Source organism: Emydura macquarii, unplaced genomic scaffold (assembly GCF_026122565.2).
Source record: "Emydura macquarii macquarii isolate MOO-44397 ecotype Brisbane River unplaced genomic scaffold, CSIRO-AGI_Emac_v2 contig_554, whole genome shotgun sequence".
Classification (NCBI taxonomy): Eukaryota; Metazoa; Chordata; order Testudines; family Chelidae; genus Emydura; species Emydura macquarii.
Window position 1 is genome coordinate 7,889,084 of NW_027130691.1, and position 23,261 is coordinate 7,912,344.

General features: G+C 53.3%; 1 protein-coding gene across 30 annotated transcripts in view; it reads right to left on the bottom strand.

Annotated features, from left to right (window-relative positions):
- Positions 1-23,261, bottom strand: part of NCOR2 (nuclear receptor corepressor 2) — a 373,900-nt gene that overhangs the window by 75,296 nt on the left and 275,343 nt on the right. For all 30 annotated transcript variants that reach the window (XR_010918232.1, XM_067539730.1, XM_067539728.1 and 27 more), the window contains 3 exons: positions 23,032-23,094; positions 10,175-10,317; positions 1,496-1,640 (listed from right to left, as the gene is read on the bottom strand). Coding sequence is in view for 29 of the 30 variants with exons in the window: in XM_067539730.1 (XP_067395831.1) it covers positions 1,496-1,640; positions 10,175-10,317; positions 23,032-23,094 (351 nt within the window). In the remaining variant the exon portion in view is untranslated. The remainder of the gene's footprint in view (positions 1-1,495; positions 1,641-10,174; positions 10,318-23,031; positions 23,095-23,261) is intronic.

Sequence of the window (23,261 nt, forward strand, 5' to 3'; positions counted from 1 at the left end):
CCTGCCTAAAGAAGACATTAAAAATGCAGAGGTGTGCTGACCCCGGGGCTTAGCAGCGACTGAACGTGCTTTTGCAAAAAGAGAAATTACTTTCCAAAGCAAAAGCCATAGGATGTTTGTTGTATAGGTTAGAGAAGTCATAAAAAGCGATGCCCTAAAGAAAAGGTGGCTCTCTCAGTTCTACTACCCCTCCTGCTGCTTCATTCATGGGGGACCTGATTCAGCAAAGAACTTCAGCCTGAGCTTAACTTCAAGCCGGTGAGTAAAACCCCTCCCTATTCAGCAAAGCACTTAAACATGTTCTTAAGCTATGTGCGGTGCTCCAGCGCTTTGGTGGATCAGAGCCTGGGGCCTTGGACAGGAAAGTGATGCTTACTTTGCAGTGCGACAGCCCCTACCCCCACAAGACGCCTGCTTTCCAACCCGAACACGCTGCTGGTGGTCACGCAGTTTGACCGGGCCGGGCCATTATTTAACAGGCAACCCAATCTGATTTACAAGAGTACAGAAATGTGCCAGGCTTAGCGACACGGGGACTGCAGGCAGGGGCGCTGGAAGAATTTTTAGAGTGGGGGCGCTGACAGCCATTGAAGCAACATGTAAACCCTGTATGTGAGGGAAACCACTCCAAGCCAGGGGGTGCGGACCCCTCGTACGTCGGCAGGCCGATCACAGTGCGGACTCACCGGTAGGGTGATGGAAAAGCTAAGACCGTGCAAGTTGACACCCGTGACTATAGCGGTAAGGGACGGGACTCAAAGAAGCAGTAGGAGAACACAGGGTTTGTCCCACTAGGGTGGCAGTGAGAATCTGGGCCAGGAGCAGCAGTGACAAAGTGAAAGTAACAAAAATTCTATCCCCCGAAATGGCACCAGCTGGGGTCCCCGTGAGCAGCCACAGGAGACAGGCCAAAGCGTAAATGGGCTGTGGAAATAAACCGTCCGTCTCCGGGGAATCCCTCCAAGGCTGGGCAGCGGCGGACGGCTGGTACAGCACGCTCTCTCCCTCTCCTGCAGACGGAGTCTCCAGGCTGCCAACCTGACCCTATCACAACCACCCCCACTTGCCCTGCAGCCTGAGGGGATCCTTGGCTATCAGCTGACCAGGTTTTGGAGCTTTGGTCTTCGCACCGGCTCGCACAAAGAAACCTTCGGCGGACAAGAATCAGACCGATGAGGACGGTCCCTGCAACCGTGAAATCTGGAGGAGCCAGAAATGTCAGCGCTTCTGTGTCTCCAGTGCTGTGTGAAAGCGGCGCCCCCGCACCTCCTCAGGGTGCGAGAGCCACTCAGCTCCACGGCATGGCTCCTCCCGCCCAGGAGATGCTCTCGACAGGGAGACAGATGGAAGCACTGACATTTGCAGGGCTAAAATGCCTCTCCCGCCACCCTCCCCTGGCAGGAATGGGCTGCTCAGCTGCACCCACGGGTCCAGGGATGAACCAAGCATCCTCGAGCCATTTCCGCCCACGGCGGTCGCCCCTCGGAAGTCTTACCTTCCGCCTCCTCGGCCATCTCCTCTTCGTTGCCGCTTGTCCCCGATACCTCCATCTCCTCGTCCTCTGCCGTGGCAGGGAAGGCAGCTTCATTTTGAACCGTGGGGGCTTTCTTCTTCTTCCGCCGTGCATTCCTTTCTTTCTCCTGAAGGAGAAGCACACAGGGGTCAAAGGCTGGCTTGGACAGCTCCCACTACGCTTGACACCCTGGAAACCAAACCACACAAAGCACTAGAAAATACGCTGCAGGGAATGGTCCTGCATGGCCAGGGGCTGGGCTAAATGGGCTGCGGGGTGACCTGGCTACCTCTGATCTTCATTGCGTCCCATTCTCCTGGATGCTGCCTGTTTAGACTGGAGGCGCCCTGGGGCGGGAGTCGTCATGCCCGTCTGCGGGGTGTGTCACGCACTGCTGGCACGATACAAACAGACCTCTACAACAGCAGCAGCACGCTCAGCACTCCTCCAGTTCTCACATCTCAGCCTGCGAACTTAGCAGTGAGGCTGGAAGTCACTGGGGTCCCACGGCGTATCTGTGACGGGGTGTACCAGCCCCACTCTGGAGAGGCAAGGGTTAACATGCTACTCTGGGCCCAGGCCCCCTCGCCCCAGCTGGGCATGCTCCCAGTGGAGGGAGCGTTCAAAAGGGACCAGCTCAGCTCGCTCTGGACTGACCCGAGCGGTTGTGGGTAGCAGCCTCCTGCCAGGAAGCTGCTGGGATGCCAAGCCGCCAGGCTCAAGTCTCCCGGCTGCACCGCGGGAAGCCAGCTGAGTCGACTGTGGAAAACGAAGGGGACGACTTGCTGTTGCCAGTGGAGGGGCGGCCGGAGACAGAGCAGAGGGAAAGCGAGAGGACCCCACTTCCAACCCTAGAGACAACGCCAGAAGGACTGGGACGAGGGTTGGAAGCGACCCAGGGATCTCGCTTGGGGGTACTGGGATCTGAACCTGTTTTGAAGGGCCCTGGGTCAGAACACAGTGGAGTAGGGCGGGCCCAGGTTCCCCTCCCCTCCCCACTGGACAATACTACCCCTGGGCTATTGCCACCAGGCAAAGTGGCCCCCCGGGATTCCTCTGGGGAGGGAGAAGCTAACAAGCAAACATTCATCCTTGCACAATACCGCAGTGTAAGAATAGGATATTATTGCAAACAATAATGTGATAAGATAAAACTGATCTCCGTTTTAACAGCACAATTGTGTGTTCCCAAATGCTAGCAATTAAGACCTGAAGACACAATCAAGTAGTTAGACGCCTAACTAATTCAAATTAATTCAAAATTAAAAGAAAACCAGGCCTGTGATACATATCATGGTATTATGGGACCCATTTACAGGTGACAAGGATGGCAGCATAGACAAACTATGGCCAACATCTTGGGTGTCTCCATTTTTGGATGCCCAACTTCAGACACCTTAAAGGGACCTGATTTTCAGAAGAGCTTGGCACTCATTTCTTGAGATGAAGTTAATGGGTGCTCAGCACACCAATAAAAACAGGTCCCAGGTGTCTTGGGCCAGACACCCAAAATCAGGAGATATTTTTGAAAAATTCTGCCCTGGGTGACTCTCGCAGGGTCACACAGTGAGTCAGCAGTGGAGCAGCGAACAGAATCTAAAAGCTGAGATTCCTTACCCTCTCCTTCTCCTCGAACCACAAAGCAATATACCCTCGCTTCTCCTCTTTCAACACCTACAACCGAAACACACGGCTGGTTCCAATAAACTGTTTGGCCTGAATCGAGAGTCTTGTGTCTGCTAATGTTTCCTGGGGTCTTTACTTAAATAAACATAAGCAGCAGGAACACACCCGTCACCTGCTGCTCCCTCCTCCCGCTCCACACAAATGACGTACTTAGAACGTTTATTTCAATGGCTGGAAAATGAAGGCTGCAGCAGAAATGCAAACTCTGCCTTTGGATCTCTGCCTTTGGATTGATACCTTCCCCCTTTCTCTATCTACTCAAAAACCACTGGATAAAAACCACACAGATTGCTTTTGCTTGGCAACACTGCTTTTTAACATGTTTATACCAAATTGGGTAGGAGAGGGTGGATGCACTTGAGAAGTTGTTACGTGATAGCAGAGACATTACAAATGGAATCAAAGAGCCCCTCTGGCCTGCTCCACCCACCTCCTGCCAACTTCTGGGTAACCCCGTTCTTTCGGCGATCTCTGCGCCGTTGGGAAGAGCTTTGTCAGTGCGTCTTCCTCTTTTGCCAAGGAAACAATTCAATAATTGTATGTTACTGTGTGAAGAAGCAGCTCACAGTTAGGGCTCCAGATAATGCTAATGTGATGACAAAGCTCTTGTGTTACTATGGCAAAGCCTTCTTCGCCTTACTGCCTCTTACTCATGTGTCTGTGACTCAGATGAGCTGACGAGTGAGATCTTATGCTGGGAAATTAGCTGGGAACAAGCCCCTGCATCAACACCACACTTGGCTTTTATGTGTGCACTAAATGACAAGCAGCGGGACGTGGCCCAGGCAGAGATGAAAGCTCTGGCGGTCAGGTCTCTGGGGCTGAGAGAGGCCCACAGTGCGGTGAAGTGACACTGCATAACAAGGGTGAGACATTTAATGGAAGCCATTTGAATCCAGACAGCAGCTCTGGGAGAGGACGTACCTAGCGACAGGCTCAAGCCGCACTGTCAAATGTTCCGATCTGGGGTTTCAGTTCTGGTCAAGGCACATCCAGCCAATCCATCCCTGCTCTAACTCTGTCGCCGTGTAACTCCATCAAGCTCAACCCATCTGTTGTCATCGTATACTTCAATTGCAACCTCCGTGGGGGAAGGGTGGCCTCTCTCAACTCAATGGGGTCTTAAATCCCTGATGGGCGACCCTAGCCACTACCAATACAGCAACATACTAAGCCGACGTTCGTTCAGTTCACATGGCAGCAAGACGTGGGGAGGAGAGACGCTTTCGTCAAATGTAGCATTAAAGGCAAAATTTGGTTTTCCATAGAACAGATGTGTTTTTACCGGGCCCAGCATAACGGGTCTCCGAATCCTAGAGGCGCTTCCATGATACAAAGAACAAATCAATGACAGGACGGTAAGGTGAAGCTCACATTTGCCACAGGAATTAAATGCTTTTACGTGGTGTTCCATCCTCTCTTTTGTCTGTAACTGAGTGGCTCTGATCCCTTGGGCTCAGCTTTAAACCTGCTATCAGTACGTTAGTAGTGGTTTTCATATCCATCCCATTCCTTGGTGCTGTCTGTGCAGTTTGTCTTATTAAACCTGACTTGTTAAGATTCGTGCTGGAGGGTTATTTGCTTGGAACGTATGAGAGCGCTCGGGCAGGACTGCTTTGAAGTCTTTGGCTTACACACGTCTGTATCAAAAGGAAAATAAACCAAACCAAACGAAATCCTGAACTTCGCCCACTGCAGGTTATTTCCTAGCATTCTGCAAGGCCTAGTGTGTCATTCCACTTCCTCCGGTGAGACTGGCCAACCCCGGCGCCTGCAGTGGTTGGGTTCCCGCCAGCTCTATGAGGTTGTCTCCAAGTCTGGCAAGAATCAGCAGAGCTTCTTTTCCTCCTCTCCAAGCTGTCTGGTGTTGCCGAAGCCTTCCTCGCTCCTTCCAACCGATCAACCCTGACTGCCCAGGATATCGCTGGGGGTGGATGGGAGGGGGACAACCTGCTGGTGTGACGTCGTTCTGGCCATCTGTCCCAGAAAGGAAAGGACCAGCCTGGACAAATCTGGCTTCTTCACAGGATCACCACCTGACACGTACCCTCAGCAGCTGTCTCAGCCGTCCCTAAAAGCACGACGCTGGCTCTCCCGAATTAGCGTGCCATCGTCATGCCCATTCCGGCACTGGGATCAGAAGCAAGACTAAGACTAGCTGGGATGGGGTATGTGCCCTCCCCCCAACACAGGTCCTGGCAGGATTAATGGGGACCTGAGAGGCCAGCTGCGTTACCTGTTGGCGTCTGTGGGAGAGGGGAAGAGACGAAGCCCAGCCGGGCAGGGGCTGGGGGGTGATTCTAAAGGCAGGAGGGACAGATTCTGCAGACAGGCTCTGGGATTAGAGTGGGGAAGTCTGGCGAGAGGTCAGGAGAGAGGCAAAGCAGTCACTGGGAGTGGAGCAGGCGCCGGTGAGTGAGCACTGATCAAAGGGCAGGTTTGGACGACCAGGGAGGGAGTCCCGGGAGGTGCTCGGTGGAGGAACACAGCTGTGAAGAGGTCAAGCCCAAAGGAGGGTGGAAACTGGTTTTGAGTTGGTAAGCTTTTGGTTTGGGATTTTTGTTAGGGGATCCAGGGGAAAACGCTGGGAGTCCTGGCCCCTGAGAAGGGGATAGAGACAACAGAAAACCGTGAGAGGAGAGCGTGAGGACCACAAGGCCCAGCGGTGGGTGGAGCTCCTTTTGTGAGGACATTTGACGTTGGACGTTCCGTGGAGAAGGGGTGGGCTAAATCTGGCCAGAGGCTGGGTCAACAGGAGGGCACCCTCTAGCAGGGGACACCAACCGCCACCCAACAGGATAGCCCTGTGTTAGTACCAGGACTGGCATGGAGACCAGCGGTCTGACCCAAAGCCTGCCCAAGCCAAGGGGAACCCCCCGGCTCCGACGTCAAGGGCTCCACGTTAGCGGCGGGAGGGCTTCCAACAGGCAAAGCCGAATCGTGACCTCTGCGCTACAGCAGGGGGAGACAGTTGGGAGTCACGGCGCCGGTAGACACGAAAGGGGACATCCTGCCCTTCAATATTGACTGGAGCACAAGACTTATGAGGAGAGGCTGAGGGAACTAGGCTTGTTTAGCCTGCAGAAGAGAAGAATGAGGGGGGATTTGATAGCAGCCTTTAACTACCTGAAAGGGGGTTCCAGGGAGGATGGAGCTAGGCTGTTCTCAATGGTGGCAGATGACAGAACAAGGAGCAACGGACTCAAGTTGCAGGGCGGGAGGTCTAGGTTGGACATTAGGAAAAAGTTTTTCACTAGGAGGGTGGTGAAGCACTGGAATGGGTTACCTAGGGAGGTGGTGGAATCTCCATCCTTAGAGGTTTTTAAGCTGCGGCTTGACAAAGCCCTGGCTGGGATGATTTAGCTGAGGTTAGTCCTGCTTTGAGCAGGGGGTTGGACTAGACACCTCCTGAGGTCCCTTCCAACTCTAATATTCTGTGATATGAAAGGGAGACTGAACCTGTCGATCAATGCTTTCCCTCAGGCCATTGGATGAGTGAGTGAACGGGGTCCCAAGCCTCCAGCGCCATGACCTACAGTGCCTACACGGCAGCAAGAGCTCATCCTCCCCCCTCCCCTTCAAAAGGGAAAGCAGGGGGTCAAGTGGGGCAGCTCCCACCGGCTGGGTCCAGAACCAGGATCCCGCCCATTGAGGAGCCGTCTGAAATCTGAGGCAGCGTCTAACAGGGAGCAGGTGCCCTCTAATTGATCGAGGAAAAGGCACAGCTGGGTGTCCTGTGGATACCTTGCACAGATTTGTAAGGCTCCTTCAAGCTTTATAGGTTAATATGAGCCATATTGTTCCCTGGCCTAAGGCAGGACCAGCACCAGTGACAGCCTCCCGCCAGGAGAGAGAGATTCTGCTCTCCGACCACGCAAGGAAAGAGCGATGTGAAAGGACATGCTGTATCACAATGCCCCATTTCTTCCCTTGAATGCTGTGGTTAATGAAACAAGAGATCAGAGCACAGAAGGTCAGGACTAACCAAGGCTGAAGCTAAGAACAGCTCTCAGGTGCTCGCAAGAGAGCTGAGTCCAAACGCACGGAGGCGGAGACTTCGAGTGAGGCTTAAAGGGTGGCGTGAATTGAATCAAATCAAACCACAGGCACCAACCCTTCAGATGCGTTTCTTGGGCAAGGGAGCAGTCGTGCACAATGGGGTGGCTGTCCATATACGGCTCCACAGGTGGGTTTCCAGGGGTGGGGCTGTAAAATCTGCCCCGCCCTCCTCTCCCCCCCGTGCTTATCTGATCATGTCTTAATCCAATACTGCAGTGAGGTTTGCCCTCCAGTCCTAAATCAATGGAAGAGAGATGTCTGGGAGTCTGTGCAGGGAGACAAAGGGGCTCAGAGCTTCCCTGAGCTCCCTTTATACAAAGTCCATCTCTCAACAACTCTCAAGGTGACGTTGATTTTCTCGGACTATTTTTAGCGTGCTAATGCGAGCCCCACTAGCACAAGTCTACCAGCCCAGGCTGGGAGGCTTGCTTCCCCCCGATGCAATGCAGTCATACCCTTTAGGGCAAGACTCTAAGCTGCACCCTGAAAACCCCTGGGCATTGGCAAAGCCGGGGTGCGACTGAAAGCCTGGCACGCATGCCCCCCAATCTGAGAGCCATACCTGGAAATCATCAGCCGCAGGCCAACGCACCCATTGTGCATGCAGGTAAATCGAACAAGTGCAGACCGCAGCTGTGCTAGCCACAGCAGACGGGGGACACGGGGTTCTGGGCAAACCACTGCTGTGGTTCTGCTTTGCGTGGAGCTCACGTTCCTCAGGCCGTGCTTTAGGTTCAGTGTTTGACTGAACCCTCAGACATAAGCTGAAGATCACTGGAAGCTACCGAGTTTCTTTGGGATGAAACCATCCGGAACGGTGAATTTCATCTGGCTGTAATTCAAAACCACGCACTGGCACAAGCTAAACCATGCACCGACTCAGGTTTGCACAAAACTGTGCTCTGGTTTACTCGAAGGTTTCTAGAGACCTCAGCAAACCTGGCTGGGATCTGAGTTTGTAACAAAAATCCTGCTATACCAGTGGAGCAGCCCCATCCTAGCAACACCGCTACAAACCATAAACAAGCTACATTTGAGAAATTAACAAGTGCGACTAACGGCGTTTATCCTCATGAAATTAAACAAAGAACATTCTAGCAAAAATGCGAACACAGAAACCTCTCCATTTCCTTGCGTGTTATCCTTGTGCGCATGGAGATCAGTAATAGCTGCCGACATTGAGGTCATGGAATAAGCCAGAGACTTCACTGCAAAATTACCTGATGACATATTGGCCTGACCTCCAACTGCTTCCACTGAGAAGAAGGTCAAAGCTGACTATTTTGCATGCCCTGATTCTCTACAGGAAACGATTAGGAGGTTTGGTTCACTTGTGACTGTATTTAGGAGTTAGGGAGGAAAGTCTGTGGAAATTCACTCTCAGTTCTTCTTTTATTTTATTCGGTTTTAGTGCATCTGCTGTTGCCATAAAACAATAGAGGCCAATAAATAACAGCTGAGCATTCATTGTTCTTAAACAAAACCCAAATTCCACAACCCCCAGTGCTCAAAAGACAAAATGATGAGGATGATGATGATGATGATCTAAACTGCAGGCGATAGTGAACAATATGAATGGAGGAGAAAAAGATGAGGGGAAAATTGGTTCTGCAGAAAAATGTTCATGCAGTGCAATTTCTGAAATATTAGGAAGCAGAGTAAATTAATATACTCAACTCCAATTCCATTACTGGAGTTACATGATCTTACTTCAGTTTCTCCCAAGTGATGAACAATATCTTTATAACAAAGCACTACTGGGAGAGAGGCTGTGTTTCTGTTGTGTTGCTTTCTTTGCAGTTTGTTTGCCTTGTTCCTAAAAACAGTTCAGTGAAACACAGGACCACAGGATCATCTCTGAGCTTGGAGAATTAATAAGAGGAATCACCACTGTCCTCTCTGCTTCTCCTCCAGACTGACTAGGATATTCAATTCCTGGGTGAGTCACTGAATGTTTTCCTGTCTTTTTACTCGCACTGTAATAGCTTACTGGAGAGACTCCTGTATTGAACACTGTCCTTCCCATTTTCAAAGCACTCCTTGGAGGTTTAAGCCATGTGAATACTATGAGCCAGGAAGCCCGGAAGCCCAGAGTACTCTACAAATGAAATAATAATTACAATACTTAGCAGGTCTATAGCGGTGCGTTGCATCTTCAGAGTGCTTGGCATGCACCAATTAACTCAGTCCCTGAACTTTCAGAGGGAAGGAAGCCTTATTATCCCTTCTACCACAGGGAAACTGAAGCCCAGAAAGGTTAAGTGATTTGCCTTTCCCTGGCCATAGAAGGCATCCAAATGTCCATGAGGCTTAGAACCCTGGACCATGCTTGCCTCTGGAGGTCCCAATGATCGTTCTTTTGGGGAATCAACCTTCTTTCCAGTATTGTAAGAACTGAGGATGTAAACATTGCGGGGTTTGGTTTTTGTGGTAAATTTGCCATTCATTTCTTTATACTTAATGCTTAAGCTACCATGGGGCATGCAGGAACTGAAGACTGCACTAGAAACAAACAGCATTCCTGGGCCCATTGCTGATCTCCGCGACACTGGGATAAATCGGTACAACTCCACTGGTGTCAATGGATTCACACAGCTGTAACTGGGATCGCAACCTGGCTACGCATCTCAACACACAGCAGCTACTCTCTTCTTTCCATCTCCTTTTCTCTTACTGAGTAGCACATGCGTGTCTGAGATCTGGTTATTCTGCCCCAACTTCTCCAGAAAACACCAAGGACCAAATGCCCCCTTTCTTGTAACGAACTGTCAGCTGAAGCCTGGGCTCTGTGTTTTTCACCCAATAAATTCTCAGGGAAGAAAAACTTCCCTTTGGATCTGGGAACATCATAAGCTGTGTAACTCTTTGCCGGGAAATATCTGTGGTGCTCGGAGTGGGCCGGGGCCGGCTACTTACCATTTTCAGTTTGTGCTGCTGCAGGATCTCATCCAGGTTCTGTCTTTTCTTGTAATTGAAATAGAAGTTTTTACACTGCGACACAGTCTTGGAGCCCACCATCCTGGCAATGGCCGACCAGTTCCGCCCATGTTCAAGGAGACCTGAAAACAGGGACAATAAAACCAGAAGTTTTGAAACGAGATCGACTCTCAGGAGGACGGCATCATGCACAAAGGCTGGGTACAAACCCAAACTCTGCCGGAACAACGTGGTCACCAGCACCCGCCTGCGAGACTTCCTTGGCCAAGAGCCTAGGCGAGAGACCCGTTTTCCTTTGCAGGTGAAAAGCATTATCCCAGCAGTCTCGGGGACAGTGTAGCAGCATCTGCCAAGAACCCTGACAGCTCTGCAGATTCGAGGCCAGGCTGCACCATTCTGGCATGTTGGCGGGGGGACGGGGGGCAGAGCAGTCACAGTACCCCACAAGGGAGTGCCAGAAGCCTGGTGCCCTATCCCTTAGGGAGGTGAAAGCGTGTACTCCCCTCCATGACCCCTTGGGGACAGCTGGTGCTCTAGGAGGGGCTAGCGGGGAGCACTCGCTATGCTCAGGAGTGTGCTGGGGTTGCAGTTGGGCCTGGTCCCTACCCGGGGGACTAAAGGGGATGGGGAAAGCCCTCACGACGCGTTAGAGCGGAGAGACACAGCTTTCGAGAGCCCTCGGACGGGCTGGATGCGTGCACAGAGAAGGCCAGGAGGGGTCCAAACAAAGGAGCTGTGACACATAAGCGCAAGCGAAGCCTCCGCCCAGGCGACGTCTACTGCCGGAAGGAGGAGCGTCGAGGGGATTGGTGCTAATCACAGGCTCCTGTGCAGAAGAAGCTTTTCAGGTCAGGCATCGAGCCAGACGATGGCAGGCAGATGAGCGGCACAGGGCTGCGCTAATGGAAGGCGGCTGTCAGCGGGGGGGCAGGAAGGGATGGAGATAGGAAGGAGATAATCATCATCCAAGGTATTTCCAAGGCCCCCATTATCATAGTATCCAAGCCCCTCACAGTCGTGAAGGTATTTACTGTCACAACACCGGTGAGAGCGGGCAGTGCTATTACCCCCAATTTACACATGGGGAAACTGAGGCACAGAGTGACTTATCTAAAGTCACACCAGGAGTTCATCACGGAACAGGGAATTGAACCCAGTCCCCCCGAGTCCTTGCAGTGCTTCTGCACAGCTTTGGTTCGGACACACACGACATGCAATAGACATGGGAACAGTCAATACGATACAGAGGGATAGTCACACCCCAAAATACACCTGCCACAGGCACTGTAGAGAGAGAGATGCTAACACTGCCACTAGAAACCAGAGGCCAGGGGAACCGGGGGTAGAATGGTGGCCAAACACAGTCAAAGCAGAGAAATTACCAGCCTCTCCTAGGAACTCAGAGACCAGCTGAGCTCACAGTGTATAAAGGTGGGGGCAGGGAGGGAATCCGCCCCAGCTTGGGGTGGGGGTGCCATGGGCCATTCACTCACATGAGCGCCCTGTACCCTTGAGCAGAGCATCACAGCCCCGGTCCCCTCTGTATTGCCCCCCGGGACAGGGCAAGTTGCCAGGGCTGCGGTAAGGCAGGGGCAGCTCAGCCAGGACGCGACCGTCTTACAACAAGCCTGTGTTCTCCCCACATGCTGGATTGCCCCGTCTGGGGACTTGGTTTGCCTGATGGTCTCAAGGTTGCATCTAGCTGGCAGCTCTGTGTGGCTCAAGGGCGTGTGGTCCCTTTAAGATTGCCCCTGGCTGCATGTCACTAAGCCAGCCTGACCCTGCTCCTCCCTCTGACCCACTGCGATGTCGATGTCACCCCTGGGTGTGCCTGGCCTCTCCCCCGATGTCAGGCTGGGGCTGGGCTGCTAGATATTTGCCCTCAGGTTGGCCGCAGTCCCCAGAGAGGAGCCAGGTAGCATAGCTTCAAGCTGGCTCCGCACCGCACGGTCAGATGGGACTGGCACCGGCCGGCCCTTGCATCGGTCACTGCTCGCCAGCGTTCCTTTGCTTGCTGCCTGTCACTTGCCCCGCGCTTTCTAATACGGCTGGCCCATGACAATCAACCTTTGAAGGACACACCGAGCACACAAAAGGGACTGGGAGAAGATGTCCTGCCCGTTGTGCCCGGCCCCTCTGGCACAATGCTGGGGCTGCCTGGGAGAAAGGAGCATCGCCAACACGTACCCTCCTGCAGCACTGGAGGGTCCTTCCTCGAAGGTCCCGCATCCACATACTGCTCAGGACTTAGCCTGAGAGACCTGATGAGATCAAAGCCAGAGGTCCTTGTAATGATACAGGGACGACCCATGCAGTACTTCCCTTTGAAAGTGCTCTAGCTACAAGCACAACAACTGAAAGGCTGGGTCTGCACTAACAAAGCCATCACTGTGTCCCCCCCGCAATCCACTGCCTGTGGACGGTTTTGTTTATGCGTAGGGCCTACTCTAAAAAAGGTTGCATTTGTTTTGTGCATCTGAAGGTTGAAAAATAAAAGGGATAAATCCTAGCACCAGCACACACAGCTCAAGCAGCAGTGCCTCCATGGGATCAGAGCAGGGGCTGGGAGAGCAGGAATTGGCCCCCTGGGGCCGGGCAGGTGGGTGAAGTGTTTAACTGCAGAGCCAGCCCTCCCAGCTTTAAATACCTCCAGCGTGCTGGGGTACAGGGAGGACTGGGGTGCAGTGATCCCCAAATCCTGCCCACCACCCCTACGTGGCAGAAGCCCATCAGCTCAGACTGGGGCCCTACGCAGGCCAGGAGAGAGGGGTGTGAGATTTGCCCCAAACAGATGCCAACCAGTAGCCAGGACAAATTGCCCTCGGATGAACACACTATCCAGGCTGTGGGTGAGCCCAGGAACAAAGAGCGAAAGCTCCAGTGGTGCTAACAACTTGCATGGCCCTGCAGCCCTCACTGTCCTGTATGCGACAGACCGGCTGTGCGCAGCAGGGGTGGGGGCAGCAGAAGAATGGAGGCTGAGCGCTAGCTGTACAACTCCCAACTTTTCATCCATTTAAAGCCACGACCTCGGCTGTTGCTGCTTTCCACTGGAACATCTAAAATCCACCTGGCGACCAACCTTGAGAGATGCTAGCCAGCAAGAGTCTATCCCCTAGGAATGGCTAAACGCTGCAAGGGAAACCAGGACGGGCCCCTGGATTGAGATTCATCATCATCACTTCCAAAATGAATCCATCCATTCGCTCATTGCTACTTGGAGGGCTTCATCCCCAGGGTCAACAGACAGGGCTGGAACTGTAAGCGACGTCTCTGGCACCGGCCTTGAACAACCACCGTTTCTGCACCCGTGACAAGTGACGCTCTGTACGACTGTGTTGTCCTCAGAGACGGCTGTGCTGTACAGAACGGGGCAGTGGGGTGCGCTCATTGCAACGGCTGCTTATTGTACAAGGAGGTCTCACCCCAAGGCCCTTCCCTGCTTGCTCTATTTCCAGAGGCAGCTTGACCTTGTCTTGCAGCACATAACAGGTGGTGCCGACTCCCGGCTGCCCTCTCATTTGTCAGGTGCGCTGCCCCCAGCTGTTTTATAGGGCCGCGTCCAAATCACAAGGCCGTGCTGAAGCCCGTTCCATTTCAAGAGTCACCCGCGCCAGCGACACCACGAGGCCCAGCTGCTTGGGAAGCTTGGCACCTTTCCCCGCACCCGCTGGGCACAGCATCCGGTGCCCCCCGTTCTCCACGCACGCAAATGACGCGGGCCTGGAGGAGAGCCGCGCAGGTGTCTGCGTCTATCTCACAAGGAGGAGGCTGCTTGTTTCCAAAGCACTGACAGACCTTAACCCTGCAGGATCAAACCAGCGCGTACAGCCGCCCTTATCTTCACAGTCAAGAGAACAAAACAGCAACACCTGCTTGCCAAAACTATAATTATCTGTACACTTGGGGAGGGATCAGCCAACAGCTGTCCTGGATCTCCCTGGTGAAACAGGTCACTCTCCAAGCTCTACCAGAACTCTGCTCTGCTGATCAACGTCACTTCAGTGTTCTCTGTCACCCCACAGCCTCCCTCGCACACTCTGCCACACGCACCCCCACCCCGTCCCGGCCACATAGGCCTGACACACGTAGGTCCGTCTCTCACAAAATGCACACACTCATTTAGTACCACAACTGAAACTATGACTAACCAGCCAATCAGATCTTAATCAGTACTGTTCTGACTGGTCATGAGATTATAGGTGTGTGCACAAGTGTATGCACACACACACACACACACACACACACACAAACACACACACACACCTCTCTCTCTCTTTCTTTTTCTCCCCGTCTCTAACGTTCACCATTAGAAGCTCATCATTTCATGCCTGACCTACGGCTGTACTTACATTCTCTGATTCTAGTTTCCCCTGTCAGTAAATCTGCTCGAAGCATGCAGCAGGCAGGTCGAATGAACAGGGAGAGCCCGTCTTCAAAACCACCCGAGGCAGAGCAGTTTGTTACCAAGCGCCAGGAGTTCTCTACTCACATCCTCCCCGCTCATTTTGTTTTCACTCCCTCGCAGCAGCCAAAGACAGGGAAGGAAGACAGAGAAAAAAAAAAAGAAAAGCTGGTTCTTTAAATCCTGGGGGCTCTGGCACTTCGGAGCCCTCGGCAGAAAGAGCAGCTACTGCGTGGTAACTTAAACCCAGATCTTAAAACCAGGAGACGCCTGACCCTGACGCAAGAAGTTGCTGTGAACACATGCTCCGTTCTCAGTGATCTCTGCCCCACTCAGGCTGGCAGGAGGCACCCTGGGCACTCCTGCTCTGCTCCTCCGAGGTTTCCAACCGTCTGGAACGGTGTTTGTTAAGGTGGACCGAAGCTGCTGTGGGTTTTCCACCCCCCCCACCTCACCTCCTTGCTCAGCACTCGGGGCTCCGGGGAGGACAGCCTGTGCAGTTTCGGGAGATGCCCAGCGCAGTCAGACAGGAAAAAAAAAAAAAAATAAAAGCAAACAAAGCAGTCGACCGCGCGCTGCAGATTCCCTCCTGCCTGCGGAGGGCCAGGAGGAGATCGGTGCCGTCGCTGTACGGCGGAGCAGCAAACGAGCTCTGATCTTTTCCTCTGGCTGACCCAGAGGCTCGTTTCGTCTGCATGTGACCTCTAGACAGAGCATTAATAACGAACGTGGCACTGACCCAAGCTGACAAGGGGTGCGGCCAACTTGGCACCCACTTCCTTTCTCTCCCTCTCTCACTTTCTGTCTCTCTCATCCGAATGTCAACAGCAGGGGGAGCGAGCTCTGGGCAAACAAAGCTTTGCTTAATAGTTTCCTCTGCTCTGAAATGAATCAAAGGGGCTTTTCTTTTAGGAGGCGCAAGCCAGCCACTGACAAGAGATCTGAACTCTCCTGAACCGGACCGGGCCTGCCCCACACGTCTCCCCTCTGTGCTGCTTTTCAACTGAAGGTCGCTGCCATCTGGCCAGGTCAGAGGGCTCGGGGAGGAGGCAGAGAAAACAAACAGCACGCAGAGAGAACGCCGGGCCAACGAGTGGTCGGACGCCCAGGGTAGGGGAGACAGGGACAGGCGGACCTACCCCGAGCAAGCCATCTGTGCAGTGAGCCCTTGTAGACGGGATCAGCCAGGGGGTGGGGGTGGGGGGAGTCTTCTCCCTGGTACGTGTAAACTGAGGCCAGAGTGCCTGAGAAATGAAGGCAGGAAGGAAGAAGAGCGTGCAGACCTGCGAGAACACTTTAAAGTGCCTTCGGTTTCTGGAGCATAAGAGACTGAGAGGAAAGCGCCGCTGCGGGGAGCGTGGTTTTCTCAAGTTCTCCACATTCGCAGCCTTATACGACTTCTCCCCCGGCTCTCCAGCAGGGCTGCCCTCACCCCACCCAGGTCTTGCATCTCAGAACAACGCATGCGCGAGCTCCTCCAAGAGGTCCCTTAGCAGGCTCTCCGATGGATTAACAGGTCAAGGTTACAATACAAAAAATATGATCTCATCCCCAAAGCTGTACACTACCTAGTGCAACACGCCTCCCAACTCCCCTCTGACCCCTTCTCCCCACACGTTCTTCCTTTAACCACTTCCAAGAGCTGATGGAGACTTTCCCGGGTTTGCAAGCACGGCAGCCTGGTTCTACAGCCTGCCCAGTGAGCATGGCGGCCAAGGGGATGGGGCGTCCCTGGAAAAGGGCTGGGATTCTCCCACCACAGCCAGCATTACAGAGGCAGTGCGTACAGATTCTGTCACGGGTGCCAGAGTTTGAGCCACCCCTTCCTACAGCAGTTTGAAAGCTGCACAGGTTTGGACACACCGCTCTGAGCCACCATCCTCCACCACACGCCAAACTAGCCAACACCACCAGTAGCACTGGGATCAGCAGACCTCACACAGGTTGAGAAACTGAGGCACGAAAGAAGTCCCAAGGTCCCAGAGCAAATCAGAGGTAGGGCCTGGAAGAGAACACAGCACTCCCAGTCGCAGGCCAACAAAAGAAGCAGGGACTTAACGAATCACTGCTCCGCACAGCAGACAGCAAACGTACGCCAGGGCAGAATCCTCCGGGGGTGCATATGGAGGGCCAGCAATACTCTGGGTAAGCGCCGGTTCTCTCTAGCTGCGATCTGTGCCATCTGCGGATGCTCACTCTTCCTCAGAAGCCAGCCTGGGGATCCAGATTGTTTGCACCAGCTCAGTCTGTTGGTTTGTGGCTCCACACGACGAGTGTCTGGAAGATGTTCTACTGCTGCGAGGGAGACTTGCAACAGAACTCTCCCCGCAGCCACAAGAAAATTCTCCTCCTGGCATTTGCTAAGATGCTCACAGCAGAGCAGGGGGGGCCTTTTGCAGCCGCTGCATGATCTCACCGCACGGCGCAGGGCCGCCGACCGAGCTGTTCTGCCGTTGTTTGCGGCACACTCCCCGGGCTGCAATGATACCGACCAAATATCTCCCCTTCACTTTGATCTCCCTCTTCTCCTCTGGACAATTCACAACAGATTGGACCATCTTAACCCTAGGCCTCCCCTTAGTACAGACTTTAATACACTTTAAGGTCAGAAGGGACCAATGTGATCATCTGGTCTGACCTCCTGCACAACGCAGGCCACAGAACCTCACCCACCCACTCCTGTAATAGACCCTGACCTAGGACTGAGTTACTGAAATCCTCAAATCATGGTTTAAAGACTTCAAGGTACAGAGAATCCACCAGCAAGAGTCCCGTGCCCCAGGCTGCAGGGGAAAGCGAAAAACCCCAGGGCCTCTGCCAATCTGCCCTGTGGGAAATTCCTTCCTGACCCCAAATATGGCCATTGAGGGGCTCGATGGGAAGTCAGCCACGGTAACACTTCACTGTGGTATTTATTAACCCTCCACATCTTTCCCTGGCCCAAGTTAGCCTCCTTGTTACAACACTGCAGCAGCAGCCCGTCCATGAGTGAGACACCCGGTTCAGTCGCTAGATCAGCCGACTCCGTACGCGTCAGTAACACGGCTCAGAACCCTGGACCGGCCAGCTGCGCGTATGCCACAGCCGCGGTGCGGAGGATTTGTGTCTTCCTCACGCTGAATTTGGAACTCTCTGACCCTGTTACCGTCCTCATGCCAGGCCTCCCTGGGTGCCTGCTTGAGGGAAAGGCAGAGTCTGTCTCTGAGTCTTTAGCAGGAGCTAGTTTTCCCTCTGATCTGTCCATAATCCGAGAGATACTTTTCTCTTCTTTTGTGGAAAACGCGGATGATCATTTTAAAGACGACAACCAAAGAACGGAGGCAGCACGAAGCAGCCGCGGGAGCACAATCCGGCTCCGTTTCTTCACCTGGTTGAGGTGCTATTCCTGCCCCCTTACTGTTAAAAGAAAAATATGTTCAGAACTACAACGTAGGCTGGAAATTACAGTAATTACCAACCCGCTCCCCTGACAGGCCTTTGTATTTCATGTTCTGACACTCACCGAGCAGATCCTGGGGTTTCTCTTCCGCCTAGTGAAGAAGCACGAAGCATGCCACGACAGAGACACCAGCGTGACAGAGAGAGAGCAGCGCCGCAGGACTGGCAAACCAGTGGAGACGCCGCCAGCCCACTCGGGCCGCTACACGAAGGCTGCAATGCCGTGACGAGCCACACCGGGAGAGCTAGACAGGGGACCCCGTCAACCCCCGGGCTGGACAGGATCTGGATCTGGAGGAAGCTCAGACCCAGGGCCCCCTCTGCAGCCTGCCCGTGACCATAACAGCCTGAAACAAACTCTCCCACCCGAACCTGCTTCTGGACGGATGGAGCCCGGGCCCCACCTCTAGTCGAGGATTAGAAGGCTGAAAGATACGGTGGCATCACAAAAGAGACGCAGGGGAGGGGTGGTCCCTAGCCTCTCAGCGGTCAGCTGTGTGGATGCTAACACTGGGGGCTAACAAATTGTAGGTCCCCCGTCCATATGTCTGGGTAGAGTGGGGTCCACAGCAGTGCAAGCTGTCTGCCCCCTCCCGCCCCAGGCCAAGCAGTCCCAGAAGTGCACGAGGCTATCCTGGGAGCAGCTAAGGCCAGGCTAGGCTCACACTCAATTGGATGCTTCGCAGAGGCAAGGGATCCCCCCGGGGTGAATACCGCATGGCACAGCTCCCCCTCAGGGCGCCAAGCAATTACACCCCCAGTGGTGAATCTGGCCCCTGTGTCTGATTCTTGCCCCCAATATCGGTGAAGCTCCCCTGCCAACAACAGGGTTAGAGCCGCCCCTGGAGAACCACCTGACGTGGTATGGGTTCATTTCTAGTTACACCTGGCTGCGGCTGAGCAGCTTAGCACAGGCTACAGGGCAAACGTGTTGCTTCCTATTGGTGAGACGGTCAAAGCAGACTGTGGCCAGCCGTTATCAGGGATCCCAGGTTCTGCATTCACTTGCTGAACAGAAACGCAATGGTCAGGTTTCGGTTGCTCTAAACAACCAATTAGCCAAAGAGCCTGGATCTGGGGCACCTCCAAAGGGTTTTCTGGACGTAGTTTCTGCACTGCTCTTATCCCGTACCTCCATGTCCCACTACCCGCTCCTGCCTACTGGCTAGCTGGCATAGCGCTCCTGGAAGGGGCAGTGTGCCAAAGACTGGACAGGCTGGCACACTGCTTCTCTTTCGTAGGGTTATTTCAATCAGCAGGTTGTTATCCTGGAAAGAAGCAAGCTTGAGGACTGAACACCTGGTGGGGAGGGGTTACCTCTGCAGCCGAGATGCGCCTCTCCATCCAACCTGGCAACTCCTTTTAAGGGCACAAGGTTTTAGTGCTAAGGAAGGGGCAACAGGGAAGAAAGCCGGACATTTCACACACATACATGTAGGCTAAGATGAGTGAAGAAAGTGCCACCTAGATCCCTGTTTGCTTCATTTCATTTCATGTCAATGTCTGTGCTAGTGTACTAGTAAAACGGCGGCTGTTTGTAACTCCAGCCTGCGAACTCAGCCTGGGCATCTGAGACTCAAGTGGAGGTCGCGTCCCTTCTTGTGCATAAAGCTCCTGCAGGCTAAACGATGCCTAGAGCCCTGCAAATCCATGGATATCCGCATCCACGCATCCAGATATCCGTGGGCCGTTTTTTGCAGCTCATGGATCAGCTGTGGAACTCAAAGGTGGGGAAGCTGTCTACAGCTCATAGCCTTTGAGGCTGCTTCCCTGCCTTCCCGGGGTCGGGGCCGGCTGTCTGTCAGCTCTTGGCTGAGGGGGGGCCTGGGAGCTCCCCACTGTCCTCAGAATATGCCCTCACCCGTGTCAATCCATTGCTTTCCATGCGTTTGCCCAGGAGCTGATGATGCACGAAGTAGGACAGACCCCTCAGCTCGTGGCTTGCAGAGCCAACAGCTCACACGGCTGAAAAGCTGATTTTTTGTCACTAAAGTCAGCAGAGGTGAGCCTCAGTGAAGCCCAGAGAGGAAAAGCTGATGAGTAAGAAGGTGCCAGCTTTACATAGTCACTTTTCGAAGGAAAACCACATGTTAAAGCTTTGGGGAAAACCCTGAGCGGCATCTAGGATGGTTATTAGTTCTTCAATAATTCCCCCTCCCCCTGCAGCTAGGGAAGCATTCCCATGTACAGGGTGTGAGCACACAGGCACAGACAAACCCGCCTGCAGTGAAAACTCGAGCCAACCTGCCCCAACTTCAAGTCCTAGCTGAGGCTGGAGCTCCAATGGGAACAGATTCACTCTCTACCCACCACCCAGTCCAAAAACAAGTGAGGTAACTCCTGGAGCAGCTACCGCTAATCAAAACCTCCTGCTTTTTCCCTTTGAATCACAGTCACGCTGGAAGACGCCGAGGATATTGGAACACACTACACCTTAATTATACCAATCGCTGTTCATTTTGGCAGACTATGGAATCAAAGTTCATTACAAAATAAAGTGTCATTAAACACGAAATTCACTTTTACCAGGTTCTCGTTTCCCGAGCTAACTTTAATAACATGGTATTGCCCTCTGTTGTCTCACCCTATATACACAATGTCGAAAATCTCTGCGTTGAGCACCGCTGTGCAAGTGCTGTCTAATACGCTTGCTCACATCGCACTCTGAGGGATTATTCATCTGCAGTGTTTTGCTGTCCCAAACCAAGTTCCTGGGCATAAGTGCGGCTACATTTGACCCTAATAGCCGTCAGCTGGAAGGATCAGACACTGACTTCTGAGGTTCTTTTTGAATTTTCAGAATGCCAACAGGCTGCAGGTGAAACAAAAATAATCCTGTCCCAAGCTTTGGATGTGCCAATTACAGCTAAGCAAATGTGCTCAGCGCACTCACACTGAAATGCCACGGGGAGCTGGCTGGGCCCTGGCAGGACGGGAATTTAGCTTCAATGCAGACGTCTGAAATGGAAACCTCGGTATTTCACGGACCAGCACATGGGGGGAAATGTCAGTCAAATGGGAAGGTGAAGCAGAGAGGGGCCAGGGAGGCCAAATCCCACACTCTCGCGGGCTGCTCCAGCCCTATGTAGGCCGGAACGCTGTCTGCTGCCTTTCTATACAAACTGTGCCGGTGTTGGGGCTACTGGATGCCCTCCCGCCCCGTTCTATCCTGCAGGCTGGCTTAGGTGGGTGGGTACCACGACTCCTCCAGGACAGCAACTTCCTTTTAGCACAGCCCCACCACGGGACCTAAATGGCAAGGTGGCTCTTCTGACGTCAGCTCAGAAAGAGGGGGCTGCGCCGACTGATCCTTACAGCGGAAATCCACTGAGCGGCAGCTGCGAATCCCAGCGGCTGGAGCTTAGCCAGGGAGCCTGCCTGAAGCCTGCCTGGAGAGAGCAACGCTCGGCCGTACACAGGACTGGCACAGGGTTTTAAAGAGGGTCAGAATGGCTCAAATGAGGACGAGCCAAACATTGGTGTGTTCACATTAGAAGTGAACTCAGCCCAGGACTCTGCAGGCACGTGAGAAGCCAGGAGTTTTAGTCCACAGGCCTCCTGCAGGTGCTTTTCCCTAGCTCACCTAACACCTGCTAACAGGTCTGCCTACGTTTACTGGCCCCAAACGAAGCCTGATTTCATTTGAAACTGCACGTCTACAATACCCGCAGGCCAGACGAACGAGGCAAGCGGAGCAGGATGCACTCGGCGCTGGCTGGGAACTCAACAGCAGATCAACAGGACATGACTTCGGAAAAAATTAAACAGCCAAAGACTTGGCACAGGAGCCCAGCAAAAGAGGGGAAGTGACCAGGGGAGCCTCCTACACTCAGCACATTTACACAACGGCCTGAGTAAAGGGCTCTGGATTGGCCACAGGATGCAAAATAAACCTCCTCCAGCCAGCGGCCTCGCTCCGGTTAAAGGGACAGCCCTTTCTTGGCATTCAGCAGACTGTGATGGGGATTCGGTTGCCTTGTGGCTCTCTGTTGACAACGTACTGTTGTAACAGCGGCAGTCGCTTTTACGAGCCACCGGGCATCCTCTGAAGGAGGCAGCAGGGATCAGAAACTCTGCTTTGTCATTCGTGGGCTGCTGCAGTTATGGGCTATGGGGTTTTCCTTCTACTCTTTTTACACATGGGAACCCCCCTGCACGGGCACCAGAGTGCATGCCTTTCACCAGTGTGGGGCCACGTGTGGATCACGAACACACACAAAGCGACTCCAAGTTCAGGGTCAGGAAGGAAGTTTCTTCCCGGTCAGACTGGCAAGGACCTTGGGGGTGAGGGGTCGCCTCCCTCTGCAGCATGGCGGCTGGGTACATCTCCCTACAACAATTTCCTGGCACTGGTGCAGCTCGGTCCCGCCTGTTCTCTGCCTGTGGCACACAACAGGTTAATCTCCTGAATCTATAATCATTTGGGCTAAACCTGGTTGTTGGTGTGGGGCTGGATGGGTGGGTGGTATTTGGTGGCCTGTGACATGCAGGCGGTCAGACTAGATGATCTGATGGTCCCTTCCAGCCTCGAGCTCTGTGACACAGAGCAAAACCCAACTATCTACTCCAGGCCTGCAAAGCACCAATCGCTCTCCTAGCTCTGGACATGAAGCCATTTCCTGCAGCTCCCTTACTACAGAACACGGCATGGGGCAACGCTACAACACCTTGCCCCGCCGGGACACAAACAAATCAAGCAAGCGTGACTCCGGGAGCAAGCTCAAACAAAATCCTCAGAATTGCTGCAAACGTTATAGTTTGTTACCAAAATAAACCCAACTCATTCCCTCTCCCTTACATGGTATAAAACAGGAATAACTCCACTGAAGTCAATGGGTTTGCACCGTGGGTAAAAGCAGGGTAAAGAACAGCAGAATCAGGCCCCCAAGATTCAGGGTTGTAACCCAGCCAAGACGTGTCTGCTGGGTGAGCACCATCTAGTAACACGGACAGGCTGCCTTTCCAGACCAAGCAGGGGGAAAGACTGTATTACCTTTTTTGGCCGTTTCCATTTCTTCCTCTGTCCAGCGAGAACTTTCATTCATCTCCAAAGAAGCTGAAAAATAAACAGACAGAACCAAAAGGTCACGGCGCGAGGGATTTAAAACGTATGAAACACAGCATCGAAGCCGGAAAATCTAAGGAGGGCTGCTGGCACACACATGCCAGCCAGTCTGATAAGAACACACTGTATGTGGATAGCACTTTTCAACTGAGCATCTC